General features: G+C 45.3%; 1 protein-coding gene across 4 annotated transcripts; it reads right to left on the bottom strand.

Moving 5' to 3' along the window:
- Positions 1-1,909: 1,909 nt before the first annotated feature.
- TGIF1 (TGFB induced factor homeobox 1) lies at positions 1,910-13,051 on the bottom strand. 4 transcript variants are annotated; one of them, XM_049821339.1, is made up of 4 exons: positions 11,270-11,723; positions 5,656-5,693; positions 4,318-4,544; positions 1,910-2,982 (listed from the first exon to the last, which is right to left on the bottom strand). In XM_049821339.1, exons 3-4 carry the CDS (start codon positions 4,498-4,500, stop codon positions 2,416-2,418), a joined length of 750 nt encoding a protein of 249 aa, XP_049677296.1. In that variant the 5' UTR covers positions 4,501-4,544; positions 5,656-5,693; positions 11,270-11,723; the 3' UTR covers positions 1,910-2,415. The 4 variants fall into 4 exon arrangements, with proteins under 4 accessions (XP_049677296.1, XP_049677288.1, XP_049677271.1 ...); XM_049821331.1 differs by lacking the exons at positions 5,656-5,693; positions 11,270-11,723 and adding an exon at positions 12,962-13,051; XM_049821314.1 differs by lacking the exon at positions 5,656-5,693.
- Between the last annotated feature and the right edge of the window lie 532 nt (positions 13,052-13,583).

The raw sequence follows: 13,583 nt of genomic DNA on the forward strand, positions 1-13,583 counted from the left end.
CTGCAGCTGTTCTAGTGGAATTACAGAACTAGTCAGCTCCGCCAGCAAAGCTCAATTTTTTTTCCTAAACTTGCTGACTTTTTTTTTTTTATTTTAAAGGGCAGAGTAATGAAGAGTAAAGATCTCTGAGAATATGCTTTAATGATTCAAGTCCCCCACTTTTTCTTTACCCCACAGCATACCAGCAACATACTTTGGAAAAAAAAAAAAAAAAAAAGGAAAAAGTCAAACAACTTAAATCAAACAATGCAAACATATTTGCATGAGGTTGTTTTTCCTTTGTCAGAGCTTGAGGCTTAAGGAGTGTTACAATAAAGTTCCTTCCTACATGCGTACAAGGAAGCATCTTCCAAACCTTTACCAAAGATGACACTCCTCTTTGGGTGCCTAGCATCCTTTGAGAACAATCATCTATGCCACAAAAGGACATCTATTGACCAACTTTTCCCTCATCATTGACCTCACAGTTACACAAAAATGTACTTACATTTTATTTTATAATTACCCATTAAAAAAAAAAAAAATCGAACAACTAAAAAAACATACATAGGTATCCCAGAAAAATAGCCCAGAAGTATCAAGTACAGTGTGTCGAAAGAGACAAGACACAAGGCTATTTCTGGACTCGCATGCTATTCCTTAAAGACAAAGTATACAGCCATCTCTGGCTATGTTCAAAATTATTTTTTCTAGCTTTATTTCAACAGAAAGTATTAAAAAAATAATTATATATTCATACAGTATATTAGGATGACTGTGTTACTGAAGCTGATGCAGACATGAGAAAGCCACAGTGTTTACTATTTGCCTTTTTAAAAATATCATTGATTTTAAACTTGAAGGTTAAAGAAAGGCAGACGTTCGATATAATTCCAAAGAGTACTCCAGAGAACAAATAAAGAGTATTTCTGACACTAAAAAAAGATAAAGGCCACAGCAAAACAAAATGCATACACACTACAGTCTGAATATTGCAGTCTTCTACTCAATATCCTTAAATTCATCAGCTCTCCTGCTCCACAAAGCCCTCCCCCAACCTCCCAAACAGACAACTGGTTTGTTTTTAAGGATTAGCTGGAACTGATTTTTTCCCCTAGAGGTCTCTTATTTCACTGTTGTTGGAAGGATAAGGGTGGGTGACTGACATTCAAGTAAGTTGAAATGTGAGCTGCAAGTCTTTGCATTTTTCAGTAATAAGTCATTTTGACAGCGAAGTCCTTTTCTGAAAGGTAACTTAGATTCTGCTGGCCAAAATATAGCCCAATACAACAGGGATCTATTCTAAATCTTAATCAATTATCTGTTTAAGTACCTTACCAATACCTGGCTCCCAGAACTCATAGATTTCCACCAATACAGTGTCTTCTATTTTAGTCTACTAGAATTACTGAGTCAAACCCTTTTCATTGCTAGTCCAGGAAGAGTAAGAGTGGGACCCCTTGTACTCCGTGCTCAAAATTTGTCACCAGTGATGTCTAGGAGCTGTATCACAAAGTCCCCCAAAGAACGCTTGCCCTAACCCCTCTTCTGGCCTCCTCATTTCACCTTCAGGAGAATTTCCCCATGGGCTGTCACATTTCCAAGCCCTAAAGTATTTCTAGGAGCCAAAAGCTGGAACTCTTAGAGGGGCCTAAGATATCCCCCTAAAATTTAGTGAGAGTTGCCTACATAGCTCCTTTTCACCCCTTTAAAAAATTTCAACATAACAGAACATGGTCAGGTACTTCTGGCCCACTTTTCAGTATTCCTTTAAACATCTGGTTAACAACAACTGCGAGCATAGCTCTCTAAACCAAACAGAGTCAGTGTGAGCTCAAAAATATTTCTAAATTCCATTTATTTCAAGAGTAAAGCTGTGTTTTCTGCAAAGCTTGTATTCAACAAAATACTCCGTATGCACCCATTTTTAAAGAAAATATTTTATTACATTATGGGAAAAAAGCATAATCATCCAAAGTTCATATTGTTAAAAAAATTGAAAATTTATTTTAGACAGCATGTCGGTATATTGTGTTCCGCATGGGAATGATAAGAAGACTCTATATCATTACTAGATATTGCACAGTCTGAAAGAAACAAAAACAAATCACATGATCTTGGGAACCATCTCACATTATGAAAAGCCTACAAAGAAAACATTAAAAAAACAAAATAAAACAAAACAAAAAAAACACACAACCCTTTCTTTCTACAGTAGCTTTAAGTTTATAATTCTTGGAATGACCATATTCCACTGAAGACCATCTCAGTGACAGGAAGCTTCATTTCAGCAATCCCTTGTGCAAATAAGATTAATAAAAAAAAAAAATAATAATAATGCAATGAAGTCTTTTGATATTGTGTGGGTGGCAATAACCACACAGCTGTTAGATCCCTGCCTGGAAAAACAAAACGGGGAAGGAGAAGGAAAGGGATTTAGGCCATAAGTTTTGCCTGCAACTCCATCTCTGCCGCCCTTTTGAGTGCAACATCCACCAGTAGCTGAAATCCACTAAAATCCTGGTTAAGGTCTGGTGGTGTTGGAGGAGGAGTGTTAAAGAGCCCACTTTGTGTGTTTGCACCAGGTCCCAGTTTAGAGGCATCCTCATGGTAGGAGAGGGAGTTGTCTGTGAAGCCATTGGCCGGGGGCTGCTGCAGGTCCGTGGTCTGGCCTACATCAGCTGGCTGGCAAAAGTGGAAAGGGGCGTCCTTCAATGCAGTCACAGTCGTGTGGCAAATTACTGACGGCCGAGCCAGGACCGATCCCGGGGAAGCCGGCTTGGAAGAGGACACAGTCTTGCCGACCGGTGCAGCAGTGGGAAGGAAGGCAGTCTCCTCCAGCAAGGGAATGTAGTTCTTTGTGCTGATGGAAGACTCCACCAGACCGCCCTCGGGAAGCTTGGTCCCTCGCCGCGAGATAGTGAACTGATTTGGGTCTTTGCCATCCTTCCTCAGCATGTCAGGTAAAAGCCTGCGGCGTGCATTGATAAACCAGTTGCAGACCTGGGAATATAATGACATCTTAATTTCTACCTTCATTCATTTCCAACTATGTGCCATTAGAGTCATTGGGTTAGATTAATGAATCCCTCCAAGCAGTTTCCTTAACTGCAGAACAAGAGAGAGACCTACTGACAAGTTCTGACATGCCTGGCAAAGGCCCTTCCCTTGCCCTGGCTCTACCCCTGGCTCTCCACTGCTGTTACAGAAAGCCCTGGCACATCTGAAGACTGCTAGCCCAAACGGAGGAGTTTAGTTTTAACTCTGTGCACACACATTAACCTATTAGCTATTGTTCCCTAGCTTAGGTTAATTAACAACAGGAAAACCTTTTCTCTGTGAAGAGAGCCACTCCTCCCACAAATAGTTACTGATTTTCCTTGTTCAACTGACTGTGTCGACAGACATAACATGAATTACCTCATTTAAGTTTGTCCTTGTTTAAATTTCAAACCAGTTTCCTGGGTGATACAGGATAGTTTACAGTTTAACGTCTTTTTTTCTGTTTACTACATAAAGGAGGTTTTCTTTATGATGTTACATTAAGGAAATTTTACTTTATGGCCAATTATGAAATTTGTACTAATGGATTAATCTGGAAAAATAAAACCCAGAAGTCAAGAGAAGCGCTCTATATTTAGTGCTTCTCAAAACCCAACCAGGGCTTACTCAAGTTCTCATGCAGCCACCTTCCCACGAGGTGGAAAACAGCAATTGTCAACAGCTATTCCACCAAAGATGAGCACAGAAGACGAATGATGCATCCAAGGGCCCTCACAGCTGCCAGCGCTATCCCAGGATGAGAATCCAAACTAACCACACATACCTATACTAACACACTTGAGTAGCTCTATCCCATATAGGTTGTTCCACTGATCTTAATGGAAGTCATCATACACATAATTATATACGTGCATGTTGTACAAGAACGAGCCTCAAGTGGCAGTTTTAGAAGTGAAGAGTTATATGTTAAGCTGCGTATCTATCACCATAAAACCTCTGTTGACAAATAAATATGTTCTTCTCACAATAAATTACCTTATACAGGCACTTTATGTCTTTTGGGGCCCAATTCCACAAAAATTAGCATGCATGCTTGAATTCACGACTGTCTGTTCTCCCAGAGAAGTAATTTTATTCCCAATAAACAAAGATCATCGTAACACATGATTCATTTGTATTTCTCCTTACAAGTGCTGTCAAAAGGAGAGTGAGTAACAATAAAAAAAGGAAATCTCACATGCAGTATAAACATTTGTATCAGTGACTAGACCACAGGTAAATTAAGAAGAAAACAGCTCCTTTTGAAGCAAGAACTACTATTTTTTTTTTTAATACCTGTAGTGTGGAAAGGTGTGTTTGTCGGGATAACAGCGCTTTTTCTTGCTCTGAAGGGTAAGCATTGTATCGGTGCTCATATAGCCAGTCCCGAAGAATCTGCACGGATTCCTTGGGCAGGTTGCCACGTCTCCTCCGTTTGCCTGAGCCAGCAGATGAGGAAAGATCCAGTGGGACCTCCATAGTGTCATCATCCTCCGTTTCACTGCCTGATATTGCAACTACACCTACAATTATAAGACGACAAGAACAATCAGCCTCCTAAACCCGTAAACTACTACTCAGCTCCAGCATTCTATCGTTCAGACACTTTTTATTACATCAACTGCCTTTACTATGAATCATGGTATAGCCTCGTATACAGGATATTTGTCCTGTAGTGTTAACTTGTCAAGCTTTTCTGTCAGCTGAACAAAAAGTAGCACCAATGATCTGTTCCTAGGGGAATTCTTCTCTGCAAACCCTCATTTTCTTGTTCCCCTGGCAACCTTTCATCTGCTGCATGTTATCAGATAGCTTCTATCTAATGCCAATATTGTCCAAATTTGCTTGCTATGGTATGCATCCAACACTCTTCTTCAAGGATAACTACCCAGTGGCTGGGTAAAAGGTCAATAAGCAAGAACTTAAAACACCCAACGCAAACGTTGGGTTATTTAATTATTTCTTAACATGCTGATGCTTCCCTCCTGGGAGGGATAGCTTGTAGATTTTATAGATTAATAGCTCATTCCAGATCTATTAATAAAAACTAATGGAACAAAAAAAGAAGAAAAGAAAAAATTGTGTCTGCCCGCACCCCCAAGTGAATGTTCACTTAGGAAGGAAAAAAAAAGTGCAGGAAAAGGAACAAACCAGGTACCTAAGAGTCCACCAGTTTATCAGGAGATGGACTTTAATTTAATTGCACTTTGGTAGCAAAGAATCACAACCATTTAATGTTTGGGTGAGTTGGTTAGTTAGTTAGTTAGTTTTAAATGTACCACTTTGCATCCTGATTATTTTTTCAACTTCGTAGTTTTCATCTCACATTTTAATCTGTGGAAATGTGTGCTCTATGCTACACTTACTACAAAGGCTTCAGATTTATAAGTTAACTGCATACCTTTTTCCTTCAACACAAAGGAAGGAACAGATTTCAAAATCTGATTATCCCTTTATTTGTACACCACACTACTAGTAACATGAAGCTATGGTATGTCAATAAAATTAAAACAAACAACCAAGTATTCAATAGTTAGGAAGACTACAATTCTACTCCTTTGGTGGGATATACAAGTCACTTGGGAAACAAATAGTACTGTAAAATACAAAGAAAACCATGCTTTAAATACTCACCAGGTTAAGCTCGCCAGAAATTTTAGGAATCTCATGAACTATATATATAAATTCAAGTAAGATACCTCCCATTTTCAACTAGTACAATTTAATACTAATTTCAAGGGAAATTATACTGGCTTTCAGAAGCATTTTCTAGAAACTATATAAGGAAAACAAGCCTTTAATCTTTCTGTGTTTTGAACTTAGATGGGGGCGGAGAAGAAACTTGTTCATTCATAACATCTAAACTAAAAACCTTCATAGTAAGAACAAGTTAAATGTCAAAAGTAAAATTTTTATGTGGGCAACCACTCACAATTCAAAAATTCTGTTCAAGGAAACAAAGTCAGCCCTAAAATACATGAAGTGTGCTTGTGAAAGTATAAAACTACATAAAGCTATGGTTATATCCATAAGTAAAGAAATAGAAGGAATTAATGTCATTTAAACAAACAAACAAAACCCCACAACACAGAAAGAAAGAAAACAGTTGTGCCTGTGCAAGTTTTCCTTAATACTTGGGGGGGGAAGCAGAGGAAGACCTTTCCCCACACTTTCAAACTTTAGCCAAAGCTGACATGGTAAATTATTCTTTCCTTCCCCTATTTATGAATAGCTCCTTATATTTAGTTTAAGTCATCCAAATTTCAATACATATTTTTGATATGCAAGCATTCCCAGCAGGATGATCAATCTGTAATTTGCCTGGTGTAGTTACTTCAGTAACTTACTTGAATATGGTTTTCATTTTCCCAGTTGATGATTTATGTAACCAACAAACATCAAACTGACATACCAAATTTTTCCTGTGATGATTAGCTACATAAATTATCCAGTCATGGAACAGGAACAATAGACAATATTTAAATAGCCAACACAAGATAAACTCCAAATTATGTAAACAGGTTCTTAATTCATGTAGAAAGTATGTCAAGTTTGCTTTAAAATGATTCTGAGCAAACTGCTTTGTATTTGTCATAGCTTCATGGAAAAGTGCTGTCAGGCTTTCAACCTAACTTGAGAACATGCCTTGCACAATGGGCTCCTGGAGCCATGCAGAGAACTTCTTGGAACAAAGATCCTGCACAGACAACAGGATAACTCTGCAAAGCAGCTCATCCCTTTTAAATTGAATTTAAAAACTAGCTAAAACTAGCCTACGCTATTCAGACCATGTTTTCAAGTGCACTGTTCTTGTTTGTCAGAAACCAGAAGTGTTGCAGCACTTTAGTGCATTGGGGGTTTTGTTTGTTTTTAAATATAATAGGCAGCAAGACAGGACCTTGGAAAACTGGGAGAGGCTAACAGTGAGGGTTGGAAATAAGAGGGAAGAGAAGCCAAAGAAACTACTCCTATGAGAAAGCTAGGTGTCTAATGGTTTGCAATCCATATTTACATGGCAAAACAAGTCCTCCAGACACACACCACCCCATCTGCAGCAATCTCTCCAAGATCTAACACATAGCTAAAAGACTCCACAGGCATCTCTCTGAATTTGAGAAAACTGATTTGACAGCAAAACTTCTTCTAGAACTGTTGCTCTTTTTCACACACACACCCCAAATAAAGTGAAAAAATACTGTCTGAAAACCAGCAGCATAAAAACGTTTCTCTATTTTGCAAACAAGACCTTTTGCTAAAGTAAAAGTTGCCATCTGACTAACCGTAACCTACCTAGCAAGAAATGAGTCAACAGTGGAGCCTGCCCTTTGACCCGTTCACTTGGTCTGTCATATTATTTGACACGGTAAGTTAGTGTGGCACAAAGAAGGTTTTGGTTAAGCAGGAAACCCAGTGTAGTACAACTTCTCCTCATTTAAATGAGCTCATTTAAATAGATGATCAGCCCTCTGAACTTGTGGCAGATCTCCCTGGTGCAGTACAGAGCAGCAACAGGAAGTCATGGCTAGAAATCTCACACTACCCCAGCTGATACTTTTTACTAGAGCAGGAGCCACGTTGTTGCTGTCAAGGCTCTGTTTTCATTAAAGCATTCCTGCTGATTACAACCCAGCTTTGTTTTTCCATCTTGTTAGTAATCAGGCTATTCGCTGCTGGTTTCCTGTTTTAACAGGGCCCAACTGAAAAGGCTTCTGGCCAGGCTCCACGACTGGACCATTGGCTTACTGTTATTTACACCCAGAATAAAGGCATGTAGACATGACGAGTAGCCCTAGCTGACCTACTAATTTATTTCACCTTAAAAGCAGGCTAGTGCCAGGTTATTCTATGTCTTCTCCCAAATACACTTAATCTAAACAGAAAAACTGCTTTTATAGGACTAAATTAAAGCAGCACAAGTTCATTTGCAGAGAGGTCTGAGAAACGATACAAAATCCCAGTTCTCCACTTCTGCCATCGCCACTTAGATGAGCAGTCCACACTATTAATGGCCTAAGAACTACATGATCAGCATCCCTTCTTTATAAATTACTTTATCCTCCTGGCTTCCCAGCTGAAGTCATATACATGATTGAATGCACTGTTTCATTGTATCACAGCCCAAAGACTTTACAGGTCTTCCTGTAATCAGCTCAGGGAAGATTACACCTCGGATCTCTAGTCTAGGCTCAATACCCAACAGTTAACAGCTTGAAACAACTTGAGTAGAAAAGTACTACAGTGATGACTGCAGTTGATTTCAAAATAAACTACTGCTACTTGAGAAGGCATGCTGAAATACTTTGAGGGGGAGGACAAAGCATTTAGAGAGGCTGAGACAAATGAAATGGAAGTTAAGCAAATGAAAAATTTAGGCTATCAAAAAAAACCCAACACCCCAACTATCCCATTGTATCAAGGAAGAGCTTCATAGAGGAAGCGGCAGAAGCCAATTGTTATTCAAAACAGGACAAAGTATACCACAAGGAACAATCTCTGCCCTCCAGAGGGGATGGACGAAAATCACCTTATGGAAAACCTTCCACCCTACCCCCTTAGGGCTCTCTGAATTTCTTAAACTGGATTTTTCTTTTATGAGCACAGATAAACAGAACCAGTTCCCATCTAAGGCCCCGATTCCTGTAGTAACCAAGTTCAGTAGGATTCCTCACATGTATAAACTTGAGCACATGCCTGTGTCTTCACGAGATTGTATTCTAAATCAGCTAATTAACAAGCTGAGTATGTTCAGTGATTGCCATCACGTTATTTTTTGTAAATGAAGCTATCTACAGAAGAGTCCTCAAGATTTTAATCTACAGCTTGATAGCTAAAAAAAAAACCAAACCAAACCACCCCGACAACAAAAAATCCAATACACACACAAAAAACCTAACTAAAATTTAATGTGAATTTAAAAGCCAGCAACAAAAATAAATTGGTTTGAAATTATTCATAAGTAACCAAGAACTACAAGGATGCAGAAGGGAATTTCCATAGTAGAAAAACTTTTTCCTCTGAGTAAGTTTCATAATTGAGGAACCAGCTTATTTGTTTTCCGCTGTATTTCACAGCTTGTGCTCTATCGCTTCTAAAGCGGTGAGACTTGGCTGTGCTATACATTCTTTTTCTTCAAACGGGATTTTTCCAAGAGTGCAAGCAAGAAATCTGTAACAAAGTCACTCTTTGTAACTTATTGAATGAGCCTCAAATGCCAGTAGGTCACAAATAACTACAAGCCCAACCTTTAATAAAACAAAGGCACCCTAGCCCTAACATCTTTTTAAAAGTTTCCGTCTTTGTCTCCACACCTTTTAATTTCTGCCACGCAAACCCCAGGCCCCTGGCCCCTCTTTAAAGTTCTCCCTCCCGCCTGTCACCTTTCATTGTTTCCATTGTTTCAGCCCAGAACTTGCAATCCTCAAAGCAGATCTCCCCCACCACCACTCACTCACACACACACAAAGCCCTATACATGCATACCTAGAAACTACGTCAGCGTTTTTCACACGCATTTATTTCGGGGGTGGCAAGAACAACAGTTGAAAGTGCAGGGAGCTTGGTATTTCACCAACCAGCAGCTGCCCTCGGGGAGAGAAGTCTGAACAATGGAAGCAACAGCAGACAGGAAACCAGCTCACCACTGCTGTGCAAATAGGGAGCATAGGAATGTCCTAAAAATAACTGGGCTAAATTAATTCAGTGAAACCATTAAAAAAAAAAAAAACACACACACAAAAAAACAACAAACCAAAAAACAAAACACACAACTGCTTGCAATAAGGCTAAGGATCTCAACCTACCTAAGGCGACTGCAACATTTTAAAGTCAATGCTGTCACTGTCTCTAGGCACAGACGGCCGAGCTTGGTATGCAGTACATGTTGTAATCTAAAAATCCATGCAGTTCCCAGGCAGGCTGAAACGCGCCGTACGCGCCCTTCTCCTGCGGGAACTCGGAATGCTTCGCTGTTAAACCGCTGTTTAAACTTCGTCTTTGTGGCTTAATTCCCTTTGTGTGTGCTCCTCTTAGATGAGTGGCACGTCCAAAGCTTCGTACGAGGGCTACAAACCATATTAATACATCACGTTCCCAGCAGCCCAATGATTTCACGAACTACATATGCATTAATTGCTCCAAGGAGCAACAATGAGCGAAGCTGCTCTACTATAGAGCCGCAGGAATGCGTAGTAGGGGAAAACCAGCACAACTCTGGAGTACTGAACATGCGCACTGCTCCCCTCTAACCCTCCACTTCGGATAATTTAATGGTCTTTGAATGCAAAACACCCTTCATCCACACTACCGGCTGCTAAATCGCAACTGAAAAGATACTGCTTTGCTATCAACTTCTTTCCAGCCAGCGCAGATACGTTAAATCTGAAAGCATGTTCCCGTCTTTGTGGCCAAGCTCTAATTTGAAAGCACTTAAAGCACCACAACCACGAAGAGTAACAATCCTCTAAGTTTGTCTGTTTGTAAATTAACACAAAGGAAACTTAAAGCGCCTTATTTTTAGGGGAGGGGGGGATGTCTTCCTCCTTTTAACCCTAACTGTGTCGAAACTTCTGTACTTTTACCCCCACCCCCGCCCCCGTTTTAAGTGATAAAAGGAAGGGAAGAAAAAGGCAGCAACTTTCACCAAAACAACGCAGCCAAGGGCGCGGATGAGGTTTGAGACCCTCCTGCCGAGCCCCCGGCTGGCGTGCCCGCTCCCACTGCGAACAAAGAGTTGCCAGGCGCCCGCGGATCGCCGCGCTCGGAGTTGTGGGCGGCCCCGCTTTCCTCTCCCCAAGTTGGGAAAACGGCCCGCACTCTCGCCCCCCGGCAGCGGGACGGCGGGGCTCGGTGCGGAAAAGAGACAAAAAGCGGCTTAGCGGGGGGGGGAGGGAGGCTCGGTGGAGGGAGCGAAAACAAAACTTCGCGGAGGCATAAGGCGGGCGGCTGAACGTGTTTTTGACAGGGAGCCAGCGGCGCGGAGAGGCCGCCGCCTCCAAACAACAGCCCCGCGTGTTTTGTCTGGGAGCGGAGCATCCACTGCCATCTTCCACGGGAGCTCGGTCGGGGTGGGACGGGGGGCACTAGGGAGAAAAGGGACGAGGATAGAAGGAAAACAGACCCCGTCCGGCTTGGCAACAGCTCCCCCCCCCCCCCCCCCCCGACTTCCCCTCCGAGCCGTTCCCGTAGGGAGAGAAGAGGCGCGGGGCACCCCGCTTTCTCCCAGCAGCAGCACACACCCCATCACAACTACCTTTTTTACTTTTCATCTTGATCGCGAGGACCGAGCCGCCGGACACCCCACGCACCGACCCAAGTTTCTTTCTCTTTGCCGGACGCCGCTCCCCCTTTAAATTCGTCGAAGAGGAGGAGGAGGGCGACGACGACGGCGACGAAGAAGAAGAAGAAGAAGAAGAAGAAGAAGAAGAAACACCGGCGCGGAGCCAGGCACCCACTCCGGGGCCGCGCTGCTGTCAGCGGGAGCCGGAGGGCTCTGCCTCCCGGGGGGTTTCTGGTGCGGCTGCTGCCGGGGTGGGCTTCCCTCCCCACTTCCCTTTGTTCCTTTCTGCCGGCGATTGGCCCCGGCTTGTTAAAGTGAGGAAAGGCACGGGAGGGAAAGGTACACAGCGCCCGCCCTCCCCCACCTCCCCGCAGTGAGTACGGGCGAGTAACCGAACGCTGCACTGGCACTCGCGGCTGCCGCGCTGCCTCCTCCTCCTCCTCCTCTCTCCTCCCCTCCCCTCCCGGGCTGCTGGGGCTCTGTCAGACGGGAGGGGAGGGACGGGGCCGGCAGGAGGGAGCGGGAGGGGTGAGGGGTGTCCGCCCGTACCGCTCATGCACACACAACAGCGGCGGCGGGGGGAGCCCTCCGTGCCTCCCGCTCCCCCGCCTTTCTTCCAGGCAGACGTTTGATCATTAAACTGGAAGGAGAAGGCGGGGGGGGTGGGGGGCGGGAGGGATTTTGACAGCTGCCCTTGACTAGCCTCCTCCTGTTGCTGCCGGATAAACCACCCACTCCTTTGCGTGAATAGAGAGGAGAAGAAAGGAGAGTACGTACGGCAGAAGGAGCCCTCCAAAGACCGGCGGGCCCCGCCGCCTCGCCTCCCCGGTGCCCCCCTCCCTGCTGCCGATGGGGGCTGCTTCGCCTCCTGCCCCCCACCCCCCCGCGATGGCACTGAAGGAGCCCCGGCCGGCCGGCCGGCGTTGGCCAGCCCCTCCCGCGGGGAAGGCGAGCCCCGTTTCTGGGGTTATTTTTACATCAGCTGGTAAAGGTTGTTCCCCTCCGCTCCCCAGCCCGGTGGATTTTGGTGCGACACATGCTCATAGCTGTAAAAGAGAGAAAAGTCTCGCAGCTTGACTTATCCCTCTCGGGCGAGCGCGCGTTGCAGCAACAGTTTATTTTCCTCCGGAATGGGAAACGCGGGACCTGCGAGCCGCTCGTTCTCGGAGGGCTCGCTCCAGCTTCCCACCGGGGGGGCGGCAGAGCCCTTCCCGAAGACGGGTGGCCTCGGCGGCGGGCCCCGCCGCTCCCTGCCAAAGCGAGGTGCCCTGCGGCGCCGGGCGCGTTACTTCAAAGCGCTGAAGGCCGAGCTCCGGGCTGAAACTTCACGCGCGAGGGTTTTGGCGTGGAAAGTAAAATAAGCCGCCTTGCCTCGAAACACGCGTGCGGATGTGGCGTGCTTTTTATGCACGGGAGCGTGTATATTTGTAAGACTCCTGCACCACCACGTGCTGGGCTGTTTGCGGACGAGGAGGAGCAGGGGCAGGCACTGGGGATTGAGAAGCAAAAGCTTTAAACGGCCGATGAAATAATTAACTCCTGCGGCAGAGCAGGACTCCTTCCTTCCCCCCCACCTCCTGCTCGGCGGCGCGGGCATCCACACAAACGCGCATTCACAGCAGAAGAGGAAGCAACAGTGTTTTAACAGCAAATTCTCCCGAGTACCTTGTAACTATTTTTATGTGGCTTGCAGCGACCTTGCTGGAGATAAAACAGCTGTTACATCCTGAATGGGGGACGTGTACGGGGGGAGGGCGGCTGGTGAGTCATGCCAGTTAACAAGGCCCCAGTGCTGGCCGCCGCGGGGCCGGCGGTTCGGCTTTGGGTGACTGTTGGGGCTGGTCGCTGGTATCCGGCGTGTCTGGCTGTTAGGCTAGCGAGGCGGGCCGGGCCAGGCGCACTGACTCACGGCGCCGCGGGGCAGCGCCGAGTCAGGCGGGCGGTTGTGCCGAGCGGCGCTGACTGAACTCCCGCCGGCGGCGGCGCGAGCCGGGCCGTTACCGCCTGACCAACCGTCCTCCGCCGGCCGAGGGTGGCGGCGCGCGCGCCTGCCCGCCCTCCAGGCCGCCTTCCCGCCGCGGTGCCGGCGTCGCCTCTCGGTTGTGTCCGGTTCGGTTCGCGCCCGGGCGGGGGTGAGAGAGTTCGGTGCTGCCGCCCCGTCCGGTGGCAGCTCGGGAGGACGAGGCTGGCTTAGGGGCGGGTGTTTGTAGCGTAAGGAGCGAGCTGTGTCTCCGAGGAACGGGTGACTCAGGGGCTGGGGGGTGTACTCGCTCGCCGCCGCGGCTTG

This window comes from Accipiter gentilis, chromosome 2 (assembly GCF_929443795.1).
Source record: "Accipiter gentilis chromosome 2, bAccGen1.1, whole genome shotgun sequence".
NCBI lineage: Eukaryota > Metazoa > Chordata > Aves > Accipitriformes > Accipitridae > Astur > Astur gentilis.